This window comes from Neomonachus schauinslandi, chromosome 5 (assembly GCF_002201575.2).
Source record: "Neomonachus schauinslandi chromosome 5, ASM220157v2, whole genome shotgun sequence".
Lineage (NCBI taxonomy): Eukaryota > Metazoa > Chordata > Mammalia > Carnivora > Phocidae > Neomonachus > Neomonachus schauinslandi.
The window spans coordinates 74435036-74462332 of NC_058407.1; the positions used below are offsets into that span (position 1 = coordinate 74435036).

Consider the following 27297-nt stretch of genomic DNA (forward strand, 5'->3'; position numbering starts at 1 on the left):
ACTGTCTTCTACCACCCCCTTCCTCAAAAAGGAGTGTTGTTGTTGTTGTTTTTAAGATTTTATTTATTTGACAGAGAGAGACAGCGAGAGAGGGAACACAAGCAGGGGGAGAGGGAGAGGGAGAAGCAGGCTTCCCGCTGAGCAGGGAGCCTGACGCAGGGCTCGATCCCAGGACCCCAGGATCATGACCTGAGCCGAAGGCAGACGCTTAACGACAGAGCCACCCAGGCACCCCAAAAAGGAGTGTTTTAAGAGACATGCATCCATTGAGAGTCCCTGTAGACCCCACAGAGCTGAGCAGGAAGGGGAGTGGGCTGGATTAGACCACCAGACTAAGAGTGAGTCTGGTAATTCCGCAAAAGCACTCATCTGTAGTGCAGAGAATGGTTTCTTCTCCTGTCTAACTCAGGGTGCCAAATACCTCAACCCCAGGCTCGGCCCCTTTCAAGCGGGTGTTTTCTTGACCGCACTGACCCACCTTACTTTTTTTACAAGCTGTCTTATCTACTAGTATTGAGTCACTATTCTGTTTGTCACCATTATATTTAAGCACCTACATCCTTCTCAGGAAGCTTCTGAATTCCCACCCCGGGTGTAGAGTTCTCTCTTCCTCCGACTTAAGTAACAACGTTTATGGTATGGACCACCTAAGCCAATAAGTGACTCCCAAATTTCTTAGTGTTATAACAAACATTTTTGGATCTTTGGGGTTTTTCTGTTGTTGTTGTTGTTTAAAGATTTTATTTATTTGAGAGAGACAGACAGAGATAGCAAGAGAGAACACGAGCAGGGAGGAAAGGGAAAAGCAGACTCCCCGCTGAGCAGGAAGCTGGATGTGGGACTCAGTCACAGGACCCCGGGATCATGACCTGAGCTGAAGATGGACGCTCAATCGACTGAGCCACCCAGGTGCCCCCATTTTTGGATCTTTGTGAAAATCGTCTCTCCTCATTCTTCCTTTTTCTTACAAAAAAAATTTAACTAATTTTTTAATACATTTTTATTCTTAATTCAGCTTTTATTTTGAAATCTCATAAAGAATGTTGTGATAACATTTGGTCATTTCCCACATCCAAGGGTGATATTAAACAAGCACTTAAAAATACTGATATAAACCTGATACTTCTTATTGGTCTTAATTACTTAAATTTAAAATACACTATTGTATGGGCGCCTGGGTGGCTCAGATGGTTAAGCGTCTGCCTTCGGCTCAGGTCATGATCTCGGGGTCCTGGGATCGAGTCCCGCATCGGGCTCCCTGCTCCTTGGGAGCCTGCTTCTCCCTCAGCCTTTCTCTCTCGCTCTGTCTCTCATGAATTAAAAAAAAAAAAAAATCTTTAAAATACACTATTGTTAGATAATCTTTAACTACTGATTGGCCCACTTAATGTTTTACTGTATGCTTGATTGCAGGAAATCTTCACCGAACCAGCAGTGTTCCTGAGTATGTCTATAACCTACACTTGGTTGAAAATGACTTTGCTGGCGGGCGTTCACCTGGTACTAAAACCTATGACATGCTAAAGGTAGGATACCAAAGAATAACCCTAGTTATCAGATTACGAATAAAACATTTTTAAACTTCCATAGTTTTTTTTTTTTAATTCTGTAGATCTTAATTTTTTAATTTTTGTTTTTTTTAAGTAAGCTCTATGTCTAACATGGGGCTTGAACTCATGACCCTGAGCTGAGATCAAGAGCCACATGCTCCACCAACTGAGCCAGCCAGGTGCCCCTTCTATAGATTATTTTTAATGTTTACCTTTCCCAAATATTGCCATTTCCTAAATGAATTATATGAGGATTGATTTTGTGTGGACACCAGGGAAAACGGGAGACTTTATTTTTTTAGAAAGATTTTATTTATTTATTAGAGAGCGAGCAAGCACGAGTAGGGGGAGGGAAGGGAGAGGGAGAAGCAGGCTCCCCGCTGAGCAAGGAGCCCGATGCAGAACTCGATCCCAGGACCCTGGGATCATGACCTGAGCTGAAGGCAGCCACTTAACGACGGAGCCACCCAGGTGCCCTGGGTGGTATAAATCCTAGTACAAATAACTAGTCAACCAACTCTTTTTTTTTTTTTAAGAAAAGGGGCCAACTTCTTCATGCGGTTCAGAAAATGGACACCTTATATAATAGTCCTGGAGTCCTTGGTCTTTAACAAAGATGAAAACTGACTTAGGCCTCATTTAGACTTTGCTTCTCTGCAGACAGGCACCACTGGCACTTACGAAAGTCGCTGGGGGAGAGGAACGGCACAGTACAGTTCGCAGAAGTCAGTGGAAGAAAGGTCCTTGAGGCAGCCTCTGAGGAGACTTGAGATTTCCCCAGACAGCAGCCCAGAGAGGGTTCATCACTCGCACAGTGATTACCAGTACGGCCAGAGAAGCCAGGCCGGGCAGGCTCTGCGGCACCAAGACAGCAGGAGATCCACCCTCCTCCTGCCGCCTCGATATGCTCGCTCAGAAATCATTGGTTTCAGTCACTCCGGGGCCACGAGCAGACATCGCCACTATGACACTTACCACAGACAGTACCAGTACGGCTCTGTGAACGACACCGTGTGTGACAACGCCCCTGTCAACCCGGTGGTGCTCACGTACCCCAGGCCTGGGACCAGTCACAGCATGGGAAACCTCTTGGAGAAAGAGAACTGTCTGACTTCGGGGCCTGCCCCTGGGCACCTCCGGCCACTGGTGCCCCTGCAGGCTGCCAGTCAGAACAGGGCTGCTCAGTCCTGGCACCAGAGCTCCTTCCACAGCACCCGCATGGGGCGGGAAGCAGGGCCCAGCGTCGCCGTGGGTGCAGGCGGGAGGAGGATGCACATGACCACTGGCCAAGTGGCAGCCTATGGAAGTGGGAACCTGCTCCTGGAGAGAAGCACTTTCACCGACTCCCAGCTCGGGTGAGTTCCCCTCTTCATCGGCGGGATGGCCGGTGCTGGCACATTCTGTTCCCACAGCCCTTCAGGGTGAGCTGGCGCTTCTGGGGCTCCCGAGAGAGGCTTCCAGAAATAAGTGATTACAACAGTGACTTCTCAGGCGGCTGCCTGATTGACAGATGAGCCTGTTTACCTCAGGGACAGGGGCCAAGTTACCTGCTCCTGTGGCAGGTTATGGAGAAATGTGACATGGAGGCCATCTGTTCCAAATTAGATGGTGGATGGCCACCCCTTGGCTGTGTGAAAAATCGGCTCCGAATGAGAGCTAACTCCAAAGTAGGCCAAGAAACGGATAATTGCATGTATTGTCTCAGTCAGTCTTCGAAATAAAGGAAGGAAAGAGGAAAGAGGAAAAAGTGCGAATTGCTGGTGCTAAGAGTGAACTTCACGTGCTATTTCGATAACTACTGTCGTGAAAAGATGGAGAGCTGGAGAGCTAAGTAAGCAAAGGCAGCTTAATCTCTAGGTGTCTCTTTCCTTTTGATACCTGATGCTTTTACTTTTTGATTCTAGCAGCAGTGATTTGGAGGGTATTTTTTTTGGCAATACTGAATAATTAAAATAACCAGATTTTTGAAGTCATTCTTTTGCCTCTCATATTGACTTTCTGGCACGACCGGTCTGATCTTTGGAACCTAAGTCTTACTCAGGTTTAATGCTGGAGTACAAATTTCTTGAACTGAGGAAGTTACTAAGAGAAAGGTTGAGAAATTGGTGATTAAATTAGTAACTCCTGAAATAATGATGTAGTATCATTATGGTAAAACATTAAATACATGAGTTTTGTTTTATTTCTAAAGTTGCTTGATGCATGTTGTCACCTCTCCTCATCCCTTTAAGTGAAATTGTGCAGTATATTCATTGACTGGGCAGGCACTGGTGATAAAAGATGTTAGGACTCATCTAATCTTGAAGCAGGAAATTTTTAAAGATTTTTTATTTATTTGAGAGAGAGTGAGCATGCGGCGGGGGTTGGGGAGTGGGTAGGGGCAGAGGGAGAGGGAGAATCTCAAGCAGACTTCCCGGTGAGCACAAAGCCTGATTGGGGGTGGGGGGATGGGGCTCGACCTCCTGACCCTGAGATCATGACCTGACCTGAAATTGAGAGTCGGATGCTTAACCGACTGAGCCACCCAGGCGCCCCAGGAAATGTTTTTTATGAAACAAAACTGAGTGTGAGACTTCTAACATTTATTATAGAATGCAGATCTTTTTTTTTTTTAAGTCCTAAAGCCCTTTATAGAATGTAGATCTTTGTCACTATGGACGTACTTATAAAGAAGAAAATGCATGAGGTCATTATTTGTGGAGGAAAAAGCTAATCAAGGCCTTTAAGTGGATAATTTAAAATTTATTAAACACCTGCCATATTCTAGGATTTGTGCTTGGCACAATTTTCACAAAGTGATTTTAGCAGTAACAGCTCTCATGCCACATCCTCTGACAATTGGCATTCTTCTCTTCCTCCATCTCTGTGCCCCCATGCTTCTTGAGGCACCTGTCACTTCCCAATCTCTCATCACTCTGCCGCACTTTGGCTTCCATCCCCACCATTTAACCGAAGCATCGTCCTCACAAATGTACCAATGACTGCTTTTTTGCTACATCCAAAGCAGACACATATTCTGTCCTTACGTTCCTCAGCCTTTGGGCAGCAGTTGACAGCACTGTCTGTGAAGTTCTCTCTTCCCTCGGTTTCCAGGGCACTAGCCTCTTCCGGTTTTCCACTCGCCTCTCAAGCTGTGTCTCAGTCTTCTCTGCGTGGTCCTTTTCTGCATGCCCAGAGAGGTCATCTTCAGTAACCCTTCTTTGCCGAGTCTAGGCTCTCTTCCAGAGAGGCCCATTTATTACACTCGTATCCTTGTGATTCCCCAAGTTTTTTTTCAGAACTGTCCTCTATCCTGAGCTCTACTGAGATCTGCATGTATTTCTAGCAACTTCGTAGGCATCCCAAACTCAGTATATCAAAAAATAAATGTATTAGCTCCTCCCTACCCTCTACTCCTAACCATCTCCTCAAACTGAAGTCCTGTCCCTTACAAACCTGGAAGTCATGCTTATGTTCAGCCCCTCACAATCCCCCATCACTGTATTTCAACCTCCCTAATGGGCCTTAAACTTTTTTCTGTCCATCTCCATTGCACACATCTCTGTGTCTCTGGTCTTGCTCCCTCAGAACTCTTCTCTGACCCTTAGAATGATCTTTCCAAATCTGATTCTTTCTCCGCCTCAATTGTAACCTTTCCGTAATTCCACCAAGTTTTCATACTTTCCAGCATGGCACACATGGCTCAGCCCGAGTTTTCACCTCTGCTTATCACTCCAGTCTTACTCCCCTCCATGCTTTCTCACCACCATCCCCCCACACACACCCTATACAAACAAACCACTTGGAACCTCTTCACTTAACAGATATTCATTCGTGTATTGCCTTTCTCCTTTCTTCCTTCCTCCCTTCCTTTTTTCCATCTATCTATATCCATCTGTCTCTGTCTGTCTGTCTCTCTTCCCCCCCCCCAGTAGCTCTGGTTTTGCCTGGCTCATGATTCTGGGTGTAGCTCAGGTCCTGCCTATTTCCTGATCACTCCCCTCGCAATCTAGGTGCCCCAGATAGCTGCACTGTGTGGGTGTCTCTGCCAGTCTAATGCATTGTGGTTATTCATTTCTTACGTCTTTCCCTCTAGACTTTGAACCTGTTGTGAATGTCTTACCATCTTTATATTCTCAGTACCCTAAAAAAGAGGCAGGCCCATTATAGGCACTAAATAAGTGCATGGTGAGAGAATGAAAGAAGGATGGAAGAAATGAAATATAAAATCTATACTTTTTGTCATCTAAGTTCTTTTGTTGCTCGGATTCTAGAAGAAGTATTAACTGTGCTATTTTGGGTTATTGTTTTAATGGACAGGGCAGATTTTATTAGAATAATTTATCCCATTTCAAAGAATAGAAGGAACACTTGAGGGTCAAGAAATTTAAAATAAAGAGTAAGAAATCTATTCTTGACAATTCCCAAAGTTGCCATACTAGAGACCAGAATTCATAAAAATGAACTCTTCTTGAAATTTTTGCTCTCTGTGTAAAAGGAGAAGGGGGTCAGCGGTATTTCCAGTAATGAGGAAAGTAAGTCCTCAAGGTGGACTCTCCGCCTGACGCCTATGTTTCTGGTGTCTGCATCTCTTCCTTCTGAGCCGTGCCCCATGGCGGTTCAGCTCCCGGGGCCGCCTCCTGAGAGTCCTGGCTCCGGGACCCTGTGTTCTCCTTTGCCCTGCGTTCTCTCCCATTTCAAACCTATCCAGCCCCTGTTTTTGGAATCTACTTTTTTTTTTTTTTATGTCTAGTGAAAGTCCCACATGTAAAGAAGAGTTCTTTCCTATATGTGGAACATTCCTACAGAGTAGGTAGGTACAATTATAAACCTACATAATAACATAAAGTATTAAACAATGGATCTTTCTTTCCAAAAGAAGAATGGCCGGTCAGACAGTTACTAAGGCAGCTGAAAACCAAGACATTGGAGTGAAAGGAGAGTCAATATCTGGTCTAAATCAGACTGATGAAAAAGGTTTAAGAAATTACCAAGTGAAACATTCCAGATCTGTTTTTCTGAAAATATGATTTTTGTACCTGTCGGGGACTGGTGGTTCAGCAAATGAACGTCAGGCTCCTCCAGTGTACCCAGCACTGCAAGAGATAGAAAATGGAATGGACTATATGAAGGTCTAGGACAGGATTGGTGAAAAAGAAAATAAGACACATCATCAAGTGCTGGCTTATGGGAATTCAGAGAACAAAAGAGCATTGTGCTCTAAGATTAGTAGATGGAGCCTATGGAGAGAGATTGGATCCCTAGTAGGATTACCAATCAAGTTCATGACATAGAGAGGCACAGAGCAGAAAAAAATCTTCCATATTCTCTTATTACCAATGTCTTTAGTTCTTTGATTCTTCAATTATCTTTCAGCTATATCTTTCTTTCCATTTCCATTTTTAATAGCCCAGTTCAAGGCTTTATTGCCCCACTAAGACTCTTCTAGTTCCCTCAAAATGTTCTCTGGGAACACATACCCACACCAGAGGCATATTCCCAAAGCAGTGCTCTTTCATCACACTTAAATCTTTGTGAAGTGGGGGAATTTGTATTTCCTGAGCACCTGACAACACCCAGGAGCTTTCCGTTCATCATCTCACATTGGTTTGGCCCTCTGAGGTGTAGCCCTATTAATATATATAATATCTGGGAACCAGCCTGGGGCAGGGCTGCATTGTTAGTCAGCAAGGATGCTGGTTGCTGAACGATTGCACACACAAAAAAGTACCATTTTTTATTTTTTGCCTATATCATCTCCTATTCTGACCAAAGATATTTTACAGTGCTTCCTCTTGCATTTTTCACTTACATTGACATCATTTTAACATTACCTAAAGTTGTTAAAAAGACTCAATTCTGGAGAATGTATTCAGGTAATAATGGGGCCCAGGGGCAACTACTCTTCCTGACTCTCCTCTCCACCACCACCATCCCTCCCCCCCCGCCCCATCTCACAAGCCACATTTCCACAGGCTTCAAGAAGTGTTTTGTGATTGAGTGGGAAGGGAAGTAGGAAGGAGGGAAGAAGAGAAAGAGAGAGGGAAGGAGGGGAGGAATGCTGTGGGAGGATAGAGGAGGAAATTCAGAAAAGCTCTAGCTGGGGATAGGGACACAGGAAAGATTTCACAGAGCTGTTGATACTTGAATTGAGTCGTGAAGAATGGATAAGAATGGGGTAGAACGATGGGCTTTCTAGAAAAATCAGAGCAGCTTATCAAGAGGCATGCAGTGTTTAGAGAAGGGTTAAAGCTCAGTGTGGTTGGAGGATGGGGTAGGCGGTCAGAGGAGGGAAAGGAGGGGGTGAGGGTGGCAAGGAGATGGAGCCAGACTGGGGTCAGAATGTATGCCGTGTTAGAGTTGGACTTCACAGACACTAACAAAACAGAAAATCGACACCCTCACAGCTGTAGCAGACCCTGTTAAAGAGGAAGTCTTCCTTCGGTTTGGGAATTGTTTTTAGTGATAAAGTGAAGTAGCGCTGGGTTGACCAGCAGTGGATGCGGAGCTGCTTTGTGAATCATGTTCAGGAAAATAAAGGATTAGAGTAATGGAATTATCTGTGGGTGTTACAGTGTTGGGAAATTCGAACTTTCCTGAGTCATGTATGACTTACGAAGTAGATTAAAGGCTTAATCTTTAAAAAAAAAAAAAAAAGGCTGCATTGAACAGAAGGCTATTCTTACAAGTGATCCTTCATCAGTTAAAACACCTGTAGTGTTAGAGGGTAAACACTTGAAATTGCCACGAGATGGAGCGTATTAGAGTTTTGATTTCTCTGTAAAGGCATTGGAATCCATGCATATAAAATATTTCCATCTCTTTTATTTATTTTTTTAAAGACTGTATTTATATATTTGAGGGAGAGAGAGCACATGAACAAGTGGGGGGAGGGGCTGAAGGAGGGGGAGAAGCAGTCGCCCCGCTGAACCAGGAGCCCAGCATGTGGCTTGATCCCAGGACCAAGATCATGACCTGAGCTGAAGGTAGACGCTTAACTGCTTAGCCAACTGAGCCACCCAGGCACCCCTTCATCTCTTTTAAAAGCTGTGTTTAGGGGCGCCTGGGTGGCTCAGTTGGTTAAGCAACTGCCTTCGGCTCAGGTCATGATCCTGGAGTCCCTGGATCAAGTCCCGCATCGGGCTCCCTGCTCGGCGGGGAGTCTGCTTCTCCCTCTGGCCCTCCCCCCTCTCATGTGCTCTCTCTCATTCTCTCTCTCTCAAATAAATAAATAAAATCTTTAAAAAAAAAATTAAAAAAAAAAAAACTGTGTTTATACCAAAAGTGACTCAAATAGTAATAACCTACATTTTTACCCATTAAATTGACTCCTGAGGCACAACTTTAAAATATAAATCATTATATAATTCTCAGTACAGATGCCAGAACTGTTCTGCTTCCTTCTTAATACTCTTATACTCATGAGGTAACACGGTATGTTTGAACATGGTGTATCAGAAGCACTGGGTATTGGTTTTTAGTCATGAGTCCCATAACTCTTACCTCCTCACCTTTTTCACATCCACCCACACACAAACACACCATTCACAACACTACACATACGTACACTCATATCTATACATGTATTAGTGGGCTAGCCTAATATAAGAGAGAATTTACAGGCATACCTCGAAGGTATGATGGGTTAGGTTCCAGACGGCTACAATAGAGTGAATATCATAGTAAAGTGGGGCAAATATGAATATTTTGTTTTCCCAGTGGACATAAAGGTTATGTTTACACCATAATCTATTAAATATGCAATAGCATTATGTCTAAAAAAAAAACAATGTACATACCTTAATTTAAAACTACTTTATTGCTAAAAAATGCTAACCGTCATTAGAGCATTCAGAGAGTGGTAATCTTTTTCCTGGTGGAGGGTCTTACCTCATTGTTCATGGCTGCTGACTGATCAGGGTGGTGGTTGCTGAAGGTTGGGGTGTGGCAATTCTTAAAATAAAACAATGAAGTTTACGGGGCACCTGGGTGGCTCAGTCATTAGGCGTCTGCCTTCGGCTCAGGTCATGGTCCCAGGGTCCTGGGATCGAGCCCCGAATCAGGCTCCCTGCTTGGCAGGAAGCCTGTTTCTCCCTCTGCCACTCCCCCTGCTTGTGTTCCCTCTCTCGCTGTATGTCCTTCCCTGTCAAATAAATAAAATCTTTATTTTTTAAATTTATTTTATTTTTTAAAAATATTTTATTTATTCATTTGAGAGAGATACAGAGGCAGAGAGAGAGAGAGCACAAGCAGGGGGAGAGGCAGAGGGAGAGGAAGAAGCAGACTCCCCGCCGAGCGGGGAGCCCGACATGGGGCTCGATCCCAAGACCTAGAGATCATGACCCGAGCCGAAGGCAGACGCTTAACCATCTGAGCCACCCAGGCACCCCTAAATAAAATCTTTAAAAAAAAAAATAAGACAATGAAGTTTGCCCCATTGATTGACTTTTCCTTGCATGAATGATTTCTCTTTAGCATGTGATGCTGTTTGATAGCATTTTACCCACAGGAGAACTTCTTTCAAAATTGGAAGCAATTCTCCCATCCCTGCAGCTTCTTTAGCAACTAAGTTGATGTAATATTCTAAACCCTTTGTTGTCATTTCAGCAGTCTTCACAGCATCTTCACCAGCAGTAGATTCCATTTCAAGAAGCCATTTTCTTTGCTTATCCATATGAAGCAACTCCTCTTCTGTTAAAATTTTATCATGAGATTGCAGCAGTTCAGTCCTATCTTCAGGCTCCACTTCTGATTCTAGCTCTCTGGCTATTTCCACCACATCTGCAGTTACTTCCTCTACTGAAGTCCTGAACCCCTCAAAGTCATCTTGAGGGTTGGAATCAACTTCTTCCAAACTTCTGTTAATGTTGATATTTTGATCTCTTCCTGTGAATCAGGATGCTCTTTATTTTTTTTTTTTTTTTAGTTTTATTTATCTACATAATCTCTACACCCATTGTGGGGCTCAAACTCACGATCCCAAGATCAAGAGTCACTTGCTCTTTCAACTGAGCCAGCCAGGCACCTTGATTCAGGAATGCTCTTATATGGCACTTAGAATGGTGAATCCTTTCTAGAAGCTTTTCAATTTACTTTGCCCAAATCCATCAGAGGAATTACTATCTATGGAAGCTATAGCCTTGCACAGTGTATTTTTTTTTAAATTTTTTAAATTTGAGTGTGTGTAGTTGATACACAATGTTACATTAGTTCCAGGTATATAACATATTGATTCAACAAGTTTATAAATTATGCTTTGCTCCTCACAAGTGTAGCTACCATCTGTCACCATACAACCCTATTACAGTATCATTGACTATACTTGTGCTGTGCCTTTTATTCCTGACTTATAAAAACTGTAGATCACTTCATGAATTTACATGTCATCCTTGTGCAAAGGCCATGCTAATCTTCTCTGTATGGTTCCAATTTTAGTATATGTACTGCCAAAGCGATGTATTTCTTAAATAGTAAGACCTGAAAGTCAAAATTACTCATTGATCCATGGGCTGCAGAATGGATATTGTGATAGTAAGCATAAAAACAACATTAATCTCATCGTATGTCTCCATCTGATTTCTTGGGTGATCACATGCATTGTCAATGAACAGTAATATTTTGAAAGGTATCTTTTCCTTCTGAACAGTGGGTCTCAACAGTGGGCTAAATATTCAATAAACCATGTTGCAAACAAATGTGCTGTCATCCAGGGTTTGTTGTCCCATTGATAGAGCACAGGCAAAGTAGATTTAGCATAATTCTTTCTTTTTTTTTTGAAGATTTTTTCATTTATTTTTTTGACAGAGAGAGACATAGTGAGAGCAGGAACACAAGCAGGGGGAGTGGGAGAGGGAGAAGCAGGCTTCCTGCAGAGCAGGGAGCCTGATGTGGGACTCGATCCCAGGACCCTGGGATCATGACCTGAGCCGAAGGCAGACCTTAACGACTGAGCCACCCAGGCACCCGATTTAGCATAATTCTTAAGGGCCCTAGGATTTTGGAAATGGTCAGTGAGCATTGGCTTCAACTTAGAGTCACCAGCTGCAATAGCACCTAACAAAAGAGTCGGCCTGTTTTTGAAGCCAGACATTGGCTTCTCCTCCCTAGCTATGAAAGTCTCAGATGGCATCTTCTTCTAATATAAAGCTGCTTTGTCTACATTGAAAATCTGTTGTTTAGTGTAGCCATCTTCATTAATTATCTTAGCAGGATCTGGATGACTTGTAGCTTCTACAAAAGTACTTCACCTAGGGGTGCCTGGGTGGCTCAGTCTGTTGAGCATCCAACTCTTGATTTCAGCTCAGGTCCTGATCTCAGGGTCGTGAGATTGAGCCCCGCTTAGGCTCTGTGCTTAGTGAGGGGTCTGCTTAAGACTTTCTCTCCCTCTCCCTTTGCCCTCCCCCCCCCCCCCCTGCATGCACTCTCTCAAATAAATAGGTTTTTTTTTAAAAAAATGTGCTTCACCCTTGCACTTATGTTATGGAAACGGCTTCTTTCTTTAAACCTTATGAACCAACCTCTGTTAGCTTCATACTTTTCTTCTGCAGCTTCCTCACCTCTCTCAGACTTTACAGAATTAAGGAGAGTCAGGGCCTTTCTGTGGTTTTGGCTTTGGCTTAAGGGAATGTTGTGGCTGGTTTTTTTTTTGTTTTTTTTTTTTAAGATTTTATTTATTTATTTGAGAGAGAGAAAATGAGAGAGAGCACATGAGAGGGGGGAGGGTCAGAGGGAGAAGCAGACTCCCTGCCAAGCAGGGAGCCCGATGCGGGACTCGATCCAGGGACTCCAAGATCATGACCTGAGCCGAAGGCAGTCGCTTAACCAACTGAGCCACCCAGGCGCCCGTTGTGGCTGGTTTGATCATCTTTCCAGACCACTGAAAATTTCTCCATATCAGCGATAAGGTTGTTTCACTTTTTTTTTTTTTAAGATTTTATTTATTTACTTGAGAGCAAGCTAGAGACTGAGCATGAGCGGGGGTGGGGGGAGAGGGGCAGAGAGCGAGGGATAAGCAGACGCCCCGTTGAGCGTGGAACCCCATTCCCCGGGCTCAGTCCCAGGACCCCGGGATCACAACCAGAGCTGAAGGCAGACATTTAACCGACTGAGTCACCCAGGCGCCCCTCTTGTTTCACTCTCTTATCATTTGCGTGTTCGCTAGAGTGAACTTTCTATTTCCTTCAAGAACTTTTACTTTGCGTTCACAATTTGGCCAGCTGCTTGGTACAAGAGGCCTGGCTTTCAGCCTTTCTTGGCTTTCAATGTGCCTTCCTCACTGAGCTTAATAATTTCTAGCTTTTGATTTAAAGTGAGAGACGTGCAACTCTTCCTTTCACTCAAACACTTAGAGGCCACTGTAGGGTTATTAACTGGCTCAGTCTGTGTCTCAGGGAATATGGTGGCCCTACGGAGAAGGGAGAGGATGGGGAAATAGCCGGTTGGTGGAGCAGTCAGAATACACACATTTATCAGTCAAGTTCACCATCTTATGTGGGTGTGGTTCGTGGCACCCCCCCCCCGCAAATAAATACAGTAGTAACATCAAAGATCATTGATCACCGATCACTGTAGCAAAAAATTTGAAATATTGTGAGAATTACCAAAATGTGACACAGAGACATGAGGGGAGAAAATGCTGTTGGAAAACTGGCACTGATAGGCATGCTTGACGCAGGGTTGGCACAGCCTTCAAATTTTTAAAAAAGCAATATTGTAAAGCATCGTAGAGTAAGGTACAATAAAACATGGTATGCCTGTATTCCTTGTGCTTGTTAGCAAATACTGGAAAATACCCTGCCAAGCTATCTTTTTGTTCTCCATTACCAGGAGTGAATCAGGTATAATCCTCTTTGAAGCCAAAGTCCTAGGATACCTTTAAGACAAGTTTTTAGCCATAATTCTAAGATGTTGCCATCCTGCGTCTGGTTTCTCTGAGTCGGTGCTTACGGAAGCATGAATGTGTTAACATCCACAGTGATAATAGGTTGCCTAACCTAGTTACCCTCCAGGCAGAAATAAAAGGGAGGAAAAAACCAGTTCAATGAGGCATTTGGGAGCTATTGTTTTACAAGTGGCAATTTTATTTGTCCTCTATAAATTATCCTCTCTTGTGTCGAACTGCATCAGATTTCATCATCACTATAAATACCCACAATTAGTAAAGGACAAAAATACGCTACTAGATAGACATAAACCAAATGTCATTGCAGTGGCAAAGCAAATGGTGACAGAATGGGTACAAAATTGTTTTCTTTAAGAAAAAGCATATTATAATTATGTTTAATCATTACTTTTCCTGATGGGTTCTGTCACATCAGCATGCCTTATTTGAACAAAACAAACTCAATTTTACTGGCTTTTACTGTTTACATACTATTATTTTTATTAGAAAACTTTTTGAATGCTTATTTTAAAACTCATTTTTAGGTGAAATAACAGATTCTGAGCAGCTTTGAGAAAAATCTAATGATTATTGAGGGAGGGTGTTTCATCCACAGATGTAACATTACCATGGTAGAAATAATTCTTAATTTCTAAGATCAAATTTATTTTAAGTTCCACATAAAGTCTTATTGGTGCCTTATGTATGTATGTATGTATGTATTTATAAGTGGCTCCACTGACTGAGCCACCCAGGCACCCCACACATTGTGCCTTTAAAGTGACCTTTTAATACGTAATTATCATACTACACATATTTATCTTAAACAGACTTCATCTTCTTTCTTTGGTATATATTATGAGTCTGCTCAATTCAGTGACATTTTCAGAGGCCAGTCTGACCAGAGCTGGAATATTTCTTCTGCTAGCTTCCTGTACCTTCTGATCTTCAGGTGCTGACTTTTCGAAGAGAAGCCAAGGCTCAGATGTTCTAGGTGCTTTCGGGTATTAGCAGAGTCATTTCTGGAGGATCAGGTTGGTAGGGAGGAGGGAGCAGGTTTGGAATTCTGCTGAATCTGTGACTGTTTGTCTAGGAGTGCAGACATGGAGATGACTCTGGAGCGAGCAGTGAGTATGCTCGATGCAGACCACACACCACCACCCAGAATTTCTGCTGCAGCTACTTTCATACAGCACGAGTGCTTCCAGAAATCTGAAGCACGGAAAAGGGTGAGTGTCATCTTAAGTCCAGTTTAAAATTATCATGCTTTCACATCTATTACAGTGGCCATGCAAACTGAAACCATTAGTTTAATTAAATTTTAAAAAATCTTGGGACGCCTGGGTGGCTTAATGGGTTAAGCATCTGCCTTCAGCTTGGGTCATGATCACAGGGTCCTGGGATCGAGCCCGGCATAGGGCTCTCTGCTCAGCGGGGAGCCTGCTTCTCTCTCTCCCTCTGCATTCTCTCTCACTCTTGCTCTCTCTCAAATAAATAAATAAAATCTTTTAAAAGATAAATAAATAAATTTAAAAAAAATCTTTATTGAGTTATATGTCAATTATAGGTCAATTTTAAATAAATTAATAAAGTCTTGAGACTTTTTTTTAAAAGATTTTAAGAGAGAGAGCGCGCGCACGTATGCACACGAGTGGGGGGAGGGACAAGGGGAGGGAGAGGGAGGGAGAATGAATCTCAAGCACACTCCGCACTGAGCGTGGAGCCCGATGTGGGGCTCGATCTCACGATCCTGACATCATGACCTGAGCCGAAATCAGGAGCCAGACACTTAATTCACTGAGCCACCCAGATGCCCTGGTGTAAGTGTTCTATAGGACAGAGCTCACCAAAATGGAATCAATAGGTCATTTTATGTTTGTTGAAAAAGTGGTACATTTGTGCAGGAAAAAATCCTAGTTCAAAAAGGTATGTAGTGAAAACTGTTTCCCTTCTGCACCAAATCTCAGCCTACCCCCCCATCTCCCTCTTTCCTTCTCTCTCACTCTCCTGTCCTCTCTCCTCCTCCCTCCCTCCTTCTCTCCCTATCTCTCTTTCTCATCAATTTTTGGGTCTCTTTCCAGAGATATTCTATGCATATAGAAACAATTATTAGATAGGTTCGTTCGGTATCCTTTTTTAAAACAAAATTGCAAATGGTAGCAGATTATGTATAGTACCCTGCACTTTGTTTTCCTTTAACCCTGTATCTTGGAAATGTTTGGTATATATTAACCCTACTTCATTCTTTAAAATTGCTACATAGATTTCTATTGTATAAATGTACCAGTTTTGTTTGTTCATTTTTTAACAGCTTTATTAAGGGCCATTTAAGTTTTGCCTTGTTTTGACATCATGAAATCATCACAATCAAGATAATGAATATATTCATTACCTTCAAAGTTTCCTTTTGCCTCTTTTTTTTTTTTTAAAGATTTTATTTATTCATTTGAGACGCAGATACAGAGAGAGAGAGAGAGCATGAACAGGGAGAGAGGCAGAGGGAGAAGCAGGCTCCCTGCTGAGCCAGGAGCCCGATGTGGGGCTCTGTCCCAGGACTCTGGGATCATGACCTTAGCCGAAGGCAGACGCTTAACCATCTGAGCCACCCAGGCGCCCCTCCTTGTGCCTCTTTGTAATCCATACTTCTGACCCCTCCCCAACCCTCTCCTAGTCCCCAGGTAACCAATGATCTGCTTTCTGTTACTATAGATTATATTGAATTTACTAGAGTTTTATATAAATTATATAGTATATATGCTTTTCCTCTGGATTCTTTTACCAAGCTTTAATCTTTTGAGATTCATCCATGTCGTGTGTATCAAAAGGTGTTGGGTGTGTGTTTGTTTGAGTATAGCTGACTAGTATTTCATTGTATGGATACACCTTAATTTGTTTATTCACTCACCTGTTCATGGACATTTGAGTTTTGGCTATTACAAATAAAACTGCTATGAACATATGTGTACAAACATATGTTTTCATTTCTGTTGGGTAAATAAATACCTAGGAGTGGAATGCCTGGATGATATGGTAGTTGTATGTTTGACTTTTTAAGAAACTGCCAAACTATTTACAAAATAGCTGAGCCATTTTACATTCCCACCAGCAATGTATGAGAGTTCTAGTTCCTCCACATCCTAATACTTGATCAATCTGAATTTTAGCCTGTTGGTTTGTAGTAGTATTTTATTATGGTTTTAACTTACATTTCCAAATGACTAATGACTAATGACTAATGATGTTGAACATCTTTTCATGTGCTTTCCATCCCTGTGTTTTCTTTAGTGAAATGTGTGTTCAGATCTTTTGCCCATTTTTTCTTTTTTAAAAATACTTTTAAAGATTTTATGTATTTGAGAGCGAGAGAGCAAGAGAGCACACAAGCCGGGGGGAGGGCCAGAAGCAGAGGGAGAAGCAGACTCCCCACTGAGCAGGGAGCCTGATGTGGTACTTGATCCCAGGACCCCGGGATCATGACCTGAGCCAAAGGCAGACGCTTAACCGAGCCACCCAGGCGCCCTTAAAAATAATTTTAAATTCCAGTTAGTTAGCATACAGTGTAACATTAGTTTCAGGTGCACAAAAGAGTGATTCAACACTTACAACACCTGGTACTCATCACAACAAGTGCCCTCCTTCATCCCCGTCACCTGTTTAACCCATCCACCCACCCACCTCCCCTCTGGTAACCATCAGTTTGTTCTCATAGTTAAGTGTCTGTTTCTTGGTTTGCCTCTCTCTCTCCCTTTTCCCCATGCTCATTTGTGTTGTTTCTCAAGTTGCACATGTGAGTGAAATCATATGGTATTTGTCTTTCTCTGACTGACTTATTTTGCTTAGCATAATACCCTCTAGCTCCATCCATGTCATTGCAAATGGCAAGATTTCATTCTTTTTTATGGCCAAGTAATACTCCATTGTGTATATATACCATCTCTTCTTTATCCGTTCATCAGTCAGTGGACACTTGGGCCATTTCTATAGTTTGGCTGTTGTAAATAATGCTGCTGTGAACATAGGGGTGCATATACTCCTTTGAATTAGTATTTTTGTATTCTTTGGGTAAATAACCCATAGTGCAGTTGCTGGATTGTAGGATAGTTTTATTTTCAATTTTTTGAGGAGCCTCCATACTGTTTTCCACAGTGGCTGCACCAGTTTGTGTTCATTCCCACTAACAGTGTATGAGGGTTCCTTTTTCTCCACATCCTCATCAACACCTGTTGTTTCTTGTGTTGTTGATTTTAGCCATTCCGACAGGTGTGAGGTGATAGCTCATTACAGTTCTTTTGCCCATTTTTATTTGGGTTTTTGTTCTCTTGTCATTGAATTTTGACATTTATGTATTCTGGGTATAAGTCTTTTTTTATTTTTTTTTTCCAGATACATAATTTGGAAATACTTTCTCCCAGTTGTATTTTATCTTTTCATTCTTTTAACAGTTTTTAATTTTGATTGAGTCTAATTATAAATTTTTTCTTTATGGATTGTGCTTTTCATGGTTATCCAAGAAATCTTTCTGGACTCTCACTCTAAGGTCACAAAGATAATCTATATATTCTTCCAGAAGTTTTATAAGCGTCAGATTTTATAGTTGGTCTACCATCCACTTGGGATGAATTTTGTATATATTGCAAGATGTGGACTGAAGTTTCTTTTAAAAGATATAAATATATTTATATGAGCAATTGTTTAGGTGCCATTTGTTGAAAAGACTATTATTTTGTGTCTAAACTGTATTTCTGCCTTTGTTGAAAATGAATTGATCACATATATGTGAGTCTTTTTCTGCACTATGTATTCTATTTCATTGATCTATTATTGGTCTGTCTTCATGCTAATCTCATACTGTCTTGATTACTATAGTTTTATATATTAATATAGTTTTATATTGAAGATGCTAGTGTTAGTCCTCTGACTTTATTCTTTTTCAAGTGATTTTGGCTCTTCTAGGTCTTTTGCTGTCACATGAATTTTAGAATCTATTTCTTTATGAAAAAACTGCTGGGATTTTGTTTGAGATTGCATTGAATCTATAGATCAGTATGTGGAAAATTTTCATCTAAACAATATTGAGTCTTCTGACTCCTGACCATGGTATAGTTCACCATTTATTTAGGTCTTTAATTGCTCTCAGCTGTATTTTGTAGTTTTACTGCAGTATTACTAAATTCACTTTTAGCTGTAGTAGAATATTTGTAGATTCATCAGATTTTCTACATACAGCATGCCGTCTGCTAATAAAGACACTTTTGTATCTTTTCAATCTGGATAATTCTATTTCTTTTTTCTTTTTTTCTTACTGTATTGGCTAGAACCTCTAGTGCAATATTAAAAAGAAGTGAGAGTGGACATGTCTTGTTCTTGATCATAGGGGGAAGCATTTGGTTGTTCTTTCACTGTTAAGTATGGTGCAACCTGTAAGTTTTTGTTTGTTTGTTTGTTTTTAGGAATTTAATCTGGGTGGTTTTTATGTGGTTCTTTTTGGAAGGAAGGAAGAAGTTTTGTATTTTAGTATTTTTAACACCATTTCTTTTTTCTACTTTTTTAGCATTATAATTGAATTATATTGATAATAATATAGATAAGCATTATTTTCAGGTGTACAATGTGATATATGTATATATTGTGAAATGATCACCACAAGTCTGGTTACCATCTGTCACCATACAGTTACAATTTTTTTTCTTGTAATGAGAACTTTTAAGTTCTACTCTCTTAGCAATTTCAAATATACAGTACAGTATTAATAACTAGTCTTCATGATGTACATTACATCTTCATGACTTGTTTTCTAACTGGAGGTATGTATCTTTTGACCACCTTCACCCATTTCACCTATGCCAAACCCCCTGTCTCTGGCAACCACCAGTCTGTTCTCTGTATCTTTGATTTTGTTGTTTGTTTGTTTGTTTTTGGATTCCATGTATACGTGGGATTATGTAGTATTTGTTCGCTTTTTCACTCAGTATAATACCCTCAGGATCCATCCATGTTGCAAATAGCAGGATTTCCTTCTTACTTATGACTGCATAATATCCCGTTGTGTATATATACCACATTTTCCTTATCCATTCATCCATCAATGGATACTTAGGTTGTTTCCATGTCTTGGGTCTTGTAAATAATGCTGTGGTAAAAATGGTAGTTTGTTTATCTTTTTGAGTTAGTGTTTTCATTTCCTTCTGATAAATATCCAGAAGTAGAATTTTTGAGTCACAAGGTGGTTCTATTCTTAACTTTTTGAGGAACCTCCATGTTTTCAGAGTGCTTGTACCAGTTGATGTTCCCACCAACAATGCACAAGAGTTCCCTTTTTGCCACATCCTTGCCGATACTTGTTATTTCTTGTCTTTTTGGTGATAGCCATTCTGACAGGTGTGATATGAGATTTCATTGTGGTTTTGATTTGCATTTCCCTGATGATTAAGAATGCTGAACACCTTTTCTGTATGTCAGCCATCTGTAGGTCTTCTTTGGAAAAATATCTGTTCAAATCCTCTTCCCATTTTTTAATTGGATTGTTGGCATTTTGCTATTGAGTCATGTGAGTTCTTTATATATTTTGAATATTAACCCCTTATCAGATATATGATTTGCAAATATTTTCTCCCATTCCATAGGTTGCCCTTTTCATTTTGTGATGGTTTCCTTTGCTATTTGGTCTAGTCCCACTTGCTTATTTTTGCTTTTGTTGCCTTTTCTTTTGGTGTCATATCCAAAAACCCATTGCAAAGACTAATGTCAAAGAGCTTACTGACTAGGTTTTCTTCTAGGAGTTTTATGGTTTCAGGTCTCATATTAAAGACTTAATCCATTTTGAGTTAATTTTTGTGTATGGTGAAAGATAGTGGTCTAGTTTCATTTTTTTTTTGCATGTGGCTGTTCAGTTTTCCCAACACCGTTTGTTGAGGAGACTCTTCTTTCCCCATTGTGTATTCTCAGCTTCTTTGTTGTAAATTAATTGACCGTATGTGTGTGGGTTTGTTTCTGGAGTGTTTATTCTGTTCCATTGATCTGTGCATCTTTTTATGCCAATATACTGTTTTTATTACTATACCTTTTTAATGTAGTTTTGAAATCAGGAAGTATGATGCCTCCAGTTTTATTTTTCTTAAGACTGATTTGGCTAAAGAAACAGACTCTTAACTATAGAGAACAAACTGATGGTTACCAGAGGGGAGATGGGTGGGAGTAATTGGTGAAATAGGTGATGGGGATTAAGAAGCGCACGTGTCCTGATGAGCACTGAGTGATATACAGAATTGTTGAATCACTGTATTGTACATCTGAAACTAATATAACACCATATGTCAACTATACAGAAATTAAAATTTTTTTTAAAGTTTAAAAAAATAAAATGCTTGTCACCATCTGGCAAAAAAAAAAAATAAGGGTCTTTTGTTTTTGGTTTTTACCTTTGGGTCTTGAGAATACTTCTATCATAAAAAAAAAAAGATTGATTTGGCTAGGGTCTTTTTGTGGTTCCATATAAATTTTAGTATTGTATGATCTATTTTTGTGAAAAATACGATTGGAATTTTGATAGGAATTGCATGGAATCTGTAGATTGCTTTGGGTAGTATGGATATTTTAACAATATTAATTTTTCTAATCCATAAATATGGAATATCTTTCCATTTATATTTGTCTTCAGTTTCTTTCATCAGTATCTTATACTTTTTAGTATACAGGTCTTTCTCCTCCTTGGTTAAATTTATTCCTAGGTATTTTTTTATGCAATTGTAAATGGGTTTGTTTTCTTAATTCTGATAGTTTATTATTGGTATACAGAAATTCAACAGATTTTTGCATATTGTATCCTACAACTTTACTGAATTTATTGATTAGTTCTAGTAGAGTTTTGGTGGAGTCTTTAGGGTTTTCTATGTCATCTGAAAATAGTGACAGTTTTACTTTTTCCTTACCAATTTGGATGCCGCTTATTTCTTTTTCTTGTCTAATTGCACCAGCTAGGACTTCAATACTATTTAGAATAAAAGTGGTCAGAATGGACATCCTTCTTTTGTTGCTGATCTTCAGAAGAAAAGCTGTTAGCTTTTAATCATTGAGTATGATGTTAGCCGTAGGTTTTTCATAAATCACCATTCAAGTTGAAGAACTACCTTTATCCCTAATTTTACAGAGTTTTTGTTTTAGTTTTTTACTCAGGAATGGTTGTTGGATTTTATCAAATGTTTTATTTGCCCATTAAAATATTTCTATGGTTTTTATCTTAATTTTGCTAATATGATAAATTACTTTGGTTTTTAAATGTTATCCCATTCCTAGGATAAATCTCACTTGGTCATGATGTACTGTTACTTTTTAAAATTAGATTTGTTAAAATTCTGTTAAAACAATTATGCAGCTATATTTATAAAGGATATTGATCTATAATTTTCTTTTCTTGTAATGTCTTAGTCCAGTTTTGGATTGAGAGTAATACTAGCTTCACATTGGAAAGTGTTCTCTCCTCTTCAATTCTCTGAAAGTTTGATTGTAATTGATATTAATTCTATCTTAAATGTTTGGTAGAATTCACCAGTGAAGCCAGTTGGACCTGAAGTTTTCTTGTGAGAGGTTCTTAACTGTACTGAGGGCCTTCAGATCATGAGACTGACACACTGCCTACTGTACTAAGGAGGCTAGCTAGGTTCTTAACTATGAATTCAGTTTCTTCATGATACAGGGCTTTTTGGGCTATGTATTCTTCCTAGTGAACTTTGGTGGTTTGTGTCTTTCAAAGACTTTGTCCATTTCATCTAAGTTGTCCCGGTGCTCTTCATTTCTTTGTATAGATGTTATCTGTTATTTCCCATTTCCTAAAGAATTTTCTTTAAAATTTATGCTAGTGCAGGTCTCCTGGTGATAACTATTTCAGCTTTTGTATGTCTGAAAAGGAATTTGTCTTTGCTTTTGAGAGATTTTCACTCGCAGTAGAATCCTAGGTTGAGAGATTTTTATTCCAGTACTTGAAAGTTGTTGCTTCACTGTCTTCTCACTTGCATTGCTTCAGACAAGAAGTGATCTATCATCTTTATTGTTCCTCTGTACATACTGTTGCTCTGCCCACCCAAGCTGCTTTTAAGATTTTCTCTTTATCACTAGTATTGAGCAGTTTGGTCACAATGTGCTTTGGTGTAGTTTTCCTTAGGTTTCTTGTGCTTAAGAATTCACTGAGTTTCTTAAATTTGTAGATTTTTACTTTTCATCAAATTTTGGAGTTTGGGTTGGATTTTTCAACCACTAAGTCTTCAAATATTTTTTCTGTCCTTTGGAAACTTGTTACATACATATTTGTCTGCTTGAAGTTGTCTCATAGCTTATCCATACTCTATTCTTTTTTTTTTTTTTGAAGATTTTATTTATTTATTTATTTGAGAGAGAGAGAGAGAAACAGCATGAGAGGGGGATAGGGTCAGAGGGAGAAGCAGGCTCCCTGCTGAGCCGGGAGCCCGATGTGGGACTCGATCCCAGGACTCCAGGATCATGACCTGAGCCGAAGGCAGTCGCTTAACCAACTGAGCCACCCAGGCGCCCTCCATACTCTATTCTTTTTCTTTAGTTTTTTTTTTTTTTTTCTGTGTGTTTCCTTTTAGGTATGTTTAATTGCTATGCTTTAAAGTCACAAATCCTTTCTTCAGTGTTTAATATGCCATTAGTCTCACTTGGGGTTTTTTTTTAAATCTTCTTTCTCTACCTGACATGTTCCATCCTTCCTCGAGATTTCTGAACATATGAAAGACTGTTAAAATAGCTGCTTGAATGACCTTGTCTGCTAATTCTAATATCTATATCCATTTCTTATTTGCATAACTGGAAATGTTTCATTGAATGCCAGGTATTATGAATTTTACCTTGTTGGATACTCGGTATTTTTATATTTCTGTAAATATTCTTGAGCTTTGTTCTAGGATGTAGTTGCTTGAAAACAGTTTGATCTTTTCAAATCTTGCTTTTGAGATTTGTTAGGTGGGACCAGAGCAGCATTTATTCTAGGACTAATTAACTCTGCTTGTTGAATTCCATTTGGGTTTTCCCCTCACCACACTATAGCCTGAGAACTCTCTCAAGACAGTGATCTTTGACAGCAGTGGGGCTCACCTTGCTTGTTTTCCATCCCTGAGGGATCACTGTCCATCATTGCTACATGTCCAGTTCTTGAAACCATTGCATGTTTTATCTGTTTTTCAAAATTGTTTCAGGTGGTAGGCAAATCCAGTCCTCACTGTTGAGTCATTATCAGTTTTGATAAATAATTCCCTAATAAATTCTCCCTGAAATTGTGTAAACTTACACCCCAGTAACACTGTATCCCAGTGCCCATTGCCCATTTACCTGTACCATCATGAGATTATTCTTTGTTTGGTTTTGTTAATCTAATAAGCAAAAAAAAAAAAGCCATCTCTTTATGGTAGAAATTTTCCTATTTTTTGAAATCAAGACTAATAGTTGGTCATTTAATCAGAGTTACAGAGAAAAAAAATTAATTATACACACATACCACACGCATACAATTACACAGTTTGTCTTAATTTTTCATAAACTATGCCCACTATGTATATCATCTGCAATTTTTAGTTTCTTTAAAGTGAAATGAGAACTTAATGGCACTAATTCATCTGAGTTCAAATCCTTCTGGATTTTTACATTTTCCCTAGTCTTTTACATTAATTTTGTCCAAAAATAATTACAGAGCTTTATAGAGCTGTTTACCTTTAGCTAGTCTTTCCAAAGCATGCAGATTGGTTTTCAGAGAGACAGAACTCTTTTCACATATTTCTTTCATATTTAGGACAGGTAAATAAATTACATGATTACAGTAACAAGTATAGTTGGCCTAAATACATTGGGAAACAAACCTAAGTTATCCTTGGAAAACATGTGACTCATCTAGTAGAGATGGGAGTGCAAAGCCCAACACAGAGTAACCTACCAGCTTTGATAGTACTCAGGGAATCCATAGGTTCACAGAGGGAATAAAGAGAATGTAGGTAATCCTGCAGGTCAGTTAAGTAGAGTCAGACAAAAGAGTTCTCTTGACTTTTTTTTTCTACTAAGATCTGTATTTCCGTAATGATTTGTAGGAGTTCTTTACCTATTATGCATATTATATATAATCCACAGTGTTAACCCATCTTATGGTATCTTTCATCATGCAGGATTTTTTTTTTTTAAAGATTTTATTTATTTATTTGACAGAGAGAAATACAGCGAGAGAGGGAACACAGCAGGGGGAGTGGGAGAGGGAGAAGCAGGCTTCCCGCTGAGCAGGGAGCCTGTTGCGGGGCTCGATCCCAGGACCCTGGGATCATGACCTGAGCCGAAGGCAGACGCTTAACGACTGAGCCACCCAGGCGCCCCATCATGCAGGATTTAAAAATTCTTCTGAAGTCAAATCTGTCAATATTTCTATTCATTGCATCTGTATTTTAGGTGTTTCTTTAAAAAACCTATCCCCATGTCGAGAATATTTTTGGTTTTAAAAGCTATATAATTATTGGGTATTTCTCATTGCCCCTTTGCCTATATGTTTGTTCCATGGGAAGAATAAGTAAGGATTTAAAAAAATAATATATTTAACTAGTAATGAACTTTCTTTATACATATAGGTGAAGAAAATTGGACTAAAAATTAGTCCTTTCTATGACTAAATCAGATAAATGTTTAAATCTTTTTTTATTTCCAATTTTAAAAAGCTGGGCATTATTATGCATGCTTTCATTTTCTAATATGGAAATACTTGAATTTTTCTTTTGTTACTCAAGTTGGGCTAGACTTCCACTATTTAAGTTACTAATTTGATTATAAATATCATTTTGCTTACACACAGGATTAATGCTGTGCTTGCCTTCTTGGCTCTTATTCTAAAGCTAGGACAAACACTGGTTTTGAGAATAATGAAACATGAAAATCACACTGAAACCTAAAAATATATATGCATGGTAGAAAAATTTAAGAATTATGTTATAACCCAAGAATATTAACAAAATCCTGCTAATATTAAGCATAGTGCAACAGTGTTTGAATTTATGTATAAAAGACAGTTACAGGGGTGCCTGGCTGGTTCAGTTCGTAGAGCATGCAACTCTTGATCTCAGGGTTGTGGGTTCAAGCCCTACATTGGGTATAGAAATTACTTAAAATCTTAGGGGTGCCTGGGTGGCTCAGTCAGTTAAGCAACTGACTCTCAGTTTTGACTCAGATCATGATCTCATGGATCCTGAGATCAAGCCCCACCTTGGGCTCCACACACTCAGCAGGGAGTCTGCTTGAGATTCTCCCCCTCTGCCCCTCCCCCCATTCGCACGTGTGCACATCCTCTCTCTTTCTAAAAAATAAATCTTAAAAAAATAATTACAGTGTGTAAATAAAGATCAAAATTTTAAATCATAAGCTTTTAAAACCAGCAGCAACTTTTTAATCCTTATTTTATTTGATTAGGACTCAGCCCATTTAATATGGTTGATCTCTTTCTTCTTTTTGAAACTTTCTTCTTTTGGCCCAGGGTCTCCTGGTTCTTTTTCCATCTCTCTGGCACCTTTGGGTTTCTTCTGTGAAAAATTTATCTTCAACCTGTCCTTAAATGTTCGTGTTCCTTAGATACCTTCCTGGGACTTTTCTTCCTCGACACCATCTCCTGACCTGCTTCATCCACTCTTACAACTTCCATTCCCATGTGTCAAAGATCCTGATGACTCACTGCATCTCCAGTCTCTATCTCTGCCCTGGGCTCCAAACCATGTGTTCATCTATTTCCTGGACATCCCACTGAACTCAACATCAGCATTTCAAAAAATGAACACATTATCTTTTGTTTTTCTTCTCTAGTATCCAACCCTCGTTTTAAACTTGTTCTTCCTACTGGATTGGAAGGCAGGACCCTTGGTGGTTTGAGCGTTAACTCTAAGGAGTCACTCAGGGCGGGGTGAACCCAGCACCCTAATTAGCTCAGTGACCTTGGGCAAGATATTTAACCTTTCCAAGTCTCTCGGCATTCCTCCCTTTAAAGTTGAAATAATAGTCCTACTAGAAGGAATTGTGAGAATGCAGTTGGTGCAATCAGATAATGGTACGGTGCCTGCCCCGAAGGAATGAGTCAGAGCGTATTATTTCCTGTGTAGGTGAGTGGTAGGGCACCCAGGTGGTGTGACACAAAAACTTGAATAGAGACTGACCTTCTTTTATTCTTACCTCTCAAGATACTCATATTCATGCAGTTTTGAAGACCTATTAGTACTGCTACTAAAAGTGTCTTGAATCTACCCACATCTTTCCCTCCCCACTCAGTGCTACTATGTTAATCGCTATCACGATGTTTTCTGTTAATCCAGCTGCTTCCTGGTTAATTTACCTTCCTCCGTTCTTAGCCACTTCTGATAGAGTCGCCTTACAGCACGGAGGGAGACCTTCCTAGTAGCTGCTCCACCAACTCCAGGAGAAAGGACAAACCCCTTAATTTAATCTGCAAGTCCCTTTTAAAACTGACCTTATTTCCATGCCTGCTTCGTATCTCATCACTGGAGTATTGACTGCCATAACTGTCTTGCAGAATCTTATTATAAACTCATACAAATTCATTACTCAGAATTTGAGAAAGTAAGAAACAAAAAAGAAAAACACACCCACAATTCCCACTCTTGTTATCATTTTGGTTTTGTCCCCTGACTTTTTAAATGCATATATGTACATAGCTGTAATCAAAATGAATATGTAGCTTTGTGTGTAGGGATTTTTTTTGTTTAATTTTTAAAGATTTTTTATTTATTTATTTGACAGAGAGAGACACAGCGAGAGAGGGAACACAAGCAGGGGGAGTGGGAGAGGGAGAAGCAGGCATCCCGCCGAGCAGGGAGCCCAATGCGGGGCTCTATCCCAGGACCC

General features: G+C 40.0%; 1 protein-coding gene, 1 non-coding gene and 1 pseudogene across 2 annotated transcripts in view; 1 reads left to right on the forward strand and 2 right to left on the reverse strand.

Moving 5' to 3' along the window:
• The window catches only part of PKP2 (plakophilin 2), a 92237-nt gene that overhangs the window by 13287 nt on the left and 51653 nt on the right, over positions 1 to 27297 (forward strand). The window contains exons 2-4 of the mRNA XM_044914888.1: positions 1414 to 1526; positions 2211 to 2905; positions 14504 to 14639. Of these exons, the coding sequence (XP_044770823.1) occupies positions 1414 to 1526; positions 2211 to 2905; positions 14504 to 14639 (944 nt within the window). The remainder of the gene's footprint in view (positions 1 to 1413; positions 1527 to 2210; positions 2906 to 14503; positions 14640 to 27297) is intronic.
• On the reverse strand, positions 9362 to 12878 carry LOC123324886 (annotated as a pseudogene).
• Positions 10882 to 10989, reverse strand: LOC123324940. The gene has a single exon (XR_006540118.1). It is a non-coding gene; the product is annotated as a U6 spliceosomal RNA (small nuclear RNA).